This window comes from Macaca mulatta, chromosome 1 (assembly GCF_049350105.2).
Source record: "Macaca mulatta isolate MMU2019108-1 chromosome 1, T2T-MMU8v2.0, whole genome shotgun sequence".
In the NCBI taxonomy this organism is placed as follows: domain Eukaryota; kingdom Metazoa; phylum Chordata; class Mammalia; order Primates; family Cercopithecidae; genus Macaca; species Macaca mulatta.
Window position 1 is genome coordinate 137,446,795 of NC_133406.1, and position 6,000 is coordinate 137,452,794.

The following is a 6,000-nucleotide window of genomic DNA, read 5'->3' on the forward strand; positions in this document are numbered from 1 at the left end:
TATTCCTTTACAACAGGTAAGAATTTCATCATGGCCAAAAGAGAAACCAGGAAGTTGGTTTAGTGAGTTTAAGAGGGGAAAACTGGTATGTTATTACCTCAACATGAAATGGTTTTTCACAGACTCAGGAAGTGAAGTTCTAATTATGTATTTCTGGACCTTAACAGTGAAAGTCTAAATTATGCTAAAGGAGGATTCCCTGTGGTCTCTAGTTTGTTCCACCTAATATCTCTTAGACCACTGTGGTATCTTAAAGCAACCTAACATTTTTGTATAAAAGTAAATGGAAATATGCTAAATTTACTGAAAACAAGGATCAAATCATGCAATTTATTAAGTACCTGAGATAAACATCATAAAAATTGATTATGTTAGAAATGTCAGGTATAAGGAATATAATATCTACTTAATATCTTCCTATTATTTCATTTTCTATCTACTTGAAACCTTAATTCCTTCTTTGTTCTTCATTTCAGTAAGTTGGAATGTGCAACTTTTCTGATTGTTCTGGCACAAATTTAAAGATTTCTGTACAATTACCAGTTCATTTCAATAATTTTCTAAAGATATTTTAAGATTAGATGTCAAAGTTAAATTCGTATTTGAAAAGTGTTTAAACATATACATGTGTTTAAAGTATTTTATTTAGAATTTATTGAATTTAAAGTGTTTTCCAATTATGCAGATAATTATTCAGTTGTTTAATGTTCTTTGAAAAGCTATTATTATCCATTTATGACTATATAGTTATTATTTCTATACAAACTCATGCATATTAACCACTTTCATTGACTCTCTCCATTGTAGTTATAATTATCTATTATAGTCTTCCAGTTGCATATTAAACATCCATATTACATTATTATCTTTGTATAAGTTTAAAAATATATACAGATAGAACTCTATCTGTGTGGATTAAATTTTCCCAGTAGATATTTTTTCTTCAACCCCACAAAAATACTCATCATCTGATGTGCTATTCAGTAAGAACTAAGTAAATCTGTTTTAAGGAAGAAAGTAACAGATAACTGCCTTTACATTAACCTCATCTATAATCTAAGTGAACATCTTAACTTTTTTTTTCAAATTTAAGTGTATATGTTTCAGCTGAACTCAGATATTTTAATTATCAAAACTAAGACAATTTATAAAGATGATATGAGATAGTTGTTAATAATTTACAATTGAGACTATTTTACTGCTATAATTACAGAATAAGTATTGACTCAACAAGTATTAACTTGTTTTGTCTTGCACATTATGCTTGGTGCTAGCAATACAATGTTGAGTACAAACATCATCTAAAAATAGACAAACAGGCATTTCTGAAAATATTAATAACCTTTGAGAACTATTGCCCCAAAAATGAAAAGTGCAAGAACATGTTTACAGATTTGGATAAAGCTGATACATTTTGAAATGTTTGAAAGGAATAGTCAAAATCAAACATCATAAAACCAGATAATCTTCGCATTACTCTGAGATTCCTTGGTTTTCATTGTTTCATTATTTTACCAATTTGTTTTTCAAAAAGATGCACAAATATGCTGAAACATTTCTTGGAAACTAAAGCATTTTTTATAGAGTTGACTGTTTAGGAAACTAAGACATAGAGATAACATGATTGTTTCAAAGGTAAGCAGCGGCTACAGTAACTTAGGTGGGATACAATTCACAAAATCCTGTCTCTGGGTCTTCTGACCCTCAATGTACACTTTTTTCAATTAGGTTAACATGGGACTTTTGATTCATCTACATGCTTCTGGCATCACAGTTCACTGTCGACGATGATGTCATTCTTGGTAGCATAAAGGAGGAAAAGAGTCATTAGGTGCCTTTTTATTCCTTTATTCCTAGCTTTCATATTTAGATGTTGAAGGAAATTCCATCAATATGGTGCAAATGACATTCCTGAAACTTCTGACTGCCTCTGCTCGGCAAAATTTCACCTACCACTGTCATCAGTCAGCAGCCTGGTATGATGTGTCATCAGGAAGTTATGACAAAGCCCTTCGGTTCCTGGGATCGAATGATGAGGAGATGTCCTATGACAATAACCCTTTCATCAAAGCACTGTATGATGGCTGTGCGGTGAGTATAAGTTCTGCTTGTCTGCCTTCACAGAGATGAGAGGCAATATGTCACCATTTCAATTGGTCCTAAGCCAGATTTTTCTCGTGAAATGGATGTCAGTTGTTATTAACATTTGATGCTTAATCCTGACATGTTAAACTATGGTATGTGAGAAACCAGTAATCTTAACACACACACAGTTACGCTCATAGACACTCTGAAACATTTTTAAAGGCATAATAGAAGGTAATCTTGGATTATGTTATTTTATTAATCCTGACATTTGAATCATATCACAGCCAGTTATTCCTAAAATGAAAAAGAAAATAAAAAACCTTATGTCATTTGCCTCCTTACTGGTGATTTTAAAATGACAGATAAAGGAATCACTATTACACCATTTATAATATCAGTAATTTTTAGCCCTATATTTTTTTATAAGAAACTTGTTAATTTGTACTATATCAGTTTGAGATCCACTATCATTATTGTTATCTCTATCTTATAGAAGTACCTTTTTCACATACATAAGATTTTATGTAAGAAAATAATAAATAGGTGCCCTAAAAAGCTCATTGCTTTAGCCAAATATTGATGACTAAAGAGAAGTCACAATTATAGATAAATAAGTTCATGTTTTCCTCAAAATGAGTATAGTGCAAGTAGAATAAAGAAGAGAGAATAAAGCAAATGAATGGAGAAAGAGTTGGGAAAAGCTTCTCCAATATAATTTATTGTTAAATATTCATAAAATTAACATATCGCAGAAGAAATTTTTTGACTTTTGATTTTCTGCATTATAGTTCTGAACCTGTATTCAAATTTTTCTGTAACAGAATTTGACCATGTATATCTTAATTATAATGGTAAAGATGTATTATTTATACAGGAGGGGCTGGATATTGTGGCTTACCCCTGTAATCCCAGAACTTTGGGAGGCCGTGGTGGGCAGATCACCTGAGGTCAGGAGTTCAAGACCAGCCTGGGCAACATAGTGAAACCTCATCTACTAAAAGTACAAAAATTAGCCAGGCATGGTGGCACATGCCTGTAGACCCAGCTACTTGGGAGACTGAGGCAGAAGAATGGCTCAAACCTGGGAGTCAGAGGTTGCAGTGAGCTGAGATTGCACCACTCCACTCCAGCCTGAGCAACAGAGCAAGACTCCATCTCAAAAAAGAAAAAGAAAAAAAAAATATATATATATATGTGTATATATATATATATATGAGGATTCAATACCAACATCAATTTTCATATTGTGTTTATTAACTCAAGATTCTTTTTAACTATGAAATATATAGCTCTATCATAGTTAAGTAATTATAGCTAAATATTAAATGTAGTAATCAATGTTCAAAATTTAGAACTATTTCAGTAATAAGAATTATTATATAGATAATAGAAAATTTGTTTTTCTATTCTCTTCTCTCTCAGCTTCTTACCTCCACTAGAAGCCTAAGAAAAATTAAGATGCACTTAAAAATATTAAATGATTGTGTAACTTTTTATTTCTGCTTTATTTTACAGTCCAGAAAAGGCTATGAAAAGACTGTCATTGAAATCAATACACCAAAAATTGATCAAGTACCTATTGTTGATGTCATGATCAATGACTTCGGTGATCAGAATCAGAAGTTCGGATTTGAAGTTGGTCCCGTTTGTTTTCTTGGCTAAGATTAGGACAAAGAACACATGAAATCAACAGAAAATATACCTTGGTGCCACCAACCCATTTTGTGCCACATGCAAGTTTTGAATAAGGATGGTATAGAAAACAACTTGCTACATATGCAGGTACCATTTAGGAGATACCGATGCCCTTGTGGGGGCAGAATCACATGACAAAAGCTTTGAAAATCATAAAGATATAAGTTAGTGTGGCTAAGATGGAAACAGGGCTGATTCTTGATTCCCAATTCTCATCTCTCCTTTTCCTATCTGAATTTCTTTGGTGCTGTAGAAAACAAAAAGAGAAAAATATATATTCATAAAAAATATGGTGCTCATTCTCATCCATCCAGGATGTGCTAAAACAGTGTGTTTAATAAATTGTAATTATTTTGTGTACAGTTCTATACTGTTACCTGTGTCCATTTCCAAAACTTGCACATGTCCCGGAATTCCATCTGACTCTAATTTTATGAGAATTGCAGAACTCTGATGGCAATAAATATATGTATTATGAAAAAATAAAGTTGTAATTTCTGATGACTCTAAGCCCCTCTCTTTGGTTAATAATAAAATGCCTTTGTATATATTGATGTTGAAGAGTTCAATTATTTGATGTCGCCAACAAAATTCTCAGAGGGCAAAAATCTGGAAGACTTTTGGAAGCACACTCCGATCAGCTCTTCTCTGCCGACAGTCATTTTGCTGAATCTCAGCCAAAAATATTACGCATTTTGATGCTTTATTCAAGGCTATACCTCAAACTTGTTCTTCTCAGAATCCAGGATTTCACAGGATACTTGTATATATGGAAAACAAGCAAGTTTATACTTTTGGACAGGGAAATGTGTGTAAGAAAGTATATTAACAAATCAATGCTTCCGTCAAGCAAACGATCATATGTATAATTTTTTTCTACCTTATCTCATCTCATTGTTTTCAGTGTGCTTCAATAATGCAGGTTAATATTAAAGATGGAAATTAAGCAATTATTTATGAATTTGTGCAATGTTAGATTTTCTTATCAATCAAGTTCTCGAATTTGATTCTAAGTTGCATATTATAACAGTCTCGAAAATTATTTTACTTGCCCGACAAATATTACTTTTTTCCTTTCAAGATAATTTTATAAATCATTTGACCTACCTAATTGCTAAGTAAATAACATATGGTGGACTGTTATTAAGAGTATTTGTTTTAAGTCATACTTATTCAGGAAAATCTAAACCTTTTTTCCCACTAAGGTATTTACTTTAAGGTAGCTTGAAATAGCAATACAATTTAAAAATTAAAAACTGAATTTTGTATCTATTTTAAGTAATATATGTAAGACTTGAAAATAAATGTTTTATTATTTCTTATATAAAGTGTTAAATTAATTGATACCAGATTTCACTGGAACAGTTTCAACTGATAATTTATCACAAAAGAACATACCTGTAATATTGAAATTAAAACGTGAAATTTGTCATAAAGAATTTCTTTTATTTTTGAAATCGAGTTTGTAAATGTCCTTTTAAGAAGGGAGATATGAATCCAATAAATAAACTCAAGTCTTGGCTACCTGGATTGGTCATTTTCTTTCTTAAATAGCTTCCAAATTATTCTCAATTGCAGATAAAGCTTTTGATTCTTTCTTGACCATCCAGATTAGAATAGTTTTACACTTCTGAACAAACATATTACCATTCAGAGATAAGTTGTCTAAATCCCCCACATGCGTAAAATAGTAAAAAGAACATGGTAATACTAAATTTATAAAATAAAAGTAGATTATACTTAAAATTTCAAAGAGATATTTTTGTAATTAAGTCTTTTACAAAGTGTCAAAAGTGTTTTTGTTTCAAAATTAGTCATACATTCAGAACTTTTTAATTATCTAAAACATACATACAATTTTTGTATCATGGAATAGAAGGATTGTATACATTGGAAAATATACTTTAATGAAAGTATAGCAATAACAAAATATTTTGCATATTAGCCTGCCTCAGGGATGCAGTGTTATCCATTTAAAACAAAAAAAACCTTTAATTTGGCACTCAACAGAATGAATAGATAATTGAATGGCTTTGCTTTTATATTCTTCCCATATATGGATATAGTCTTCTGTAGGACATCAGACTTTTTTCTCTCCCTTATGATTAATTTAGTCTAGACAAAAGAAAGCTCATCAGAATAGAAAAAAACTATTAGATGACATTTTAATACTAGCCCCAGCAGGTATAAGTTATTCATATGAAAAATACAAAAAAT

General features: G+C 30.9%; 1 protein-coding gene across 2 annotated transcripts in view; it reads left to right on the forward strand.

Moving 5' to 3' along the window:
• The window catches only part of COL11A1 (collagen type XI alpha 1 chain), a 218,638-nt gene extending 214,584 nt beyond the window's left edge, over positions 1–4,054 (forward strand). For both annotated transcript variants that reach the window (XM_015146016.3, XM_077987597.1), the window contains exons 65-67: positions 17–85; positions 1,858–2,091; positions 3,604–4,054. In XM_015146016.3, coding sequence (XP_015001502.1) covers positions 17–85; positions 1,858–2,091; positions 3,604–3,750 — 450 coding nt within the window. In that variant the 3' untranslated portion in view covers positions 3,751–4,054. The remainder of the gene's footprint in view (positions 1–16; positions 86–1,857; positions 2,092–3,603) is intronic.
• The last annotated feature ends 1,946 nt before the right edge of the window (positions 4,055–6,000 follow it).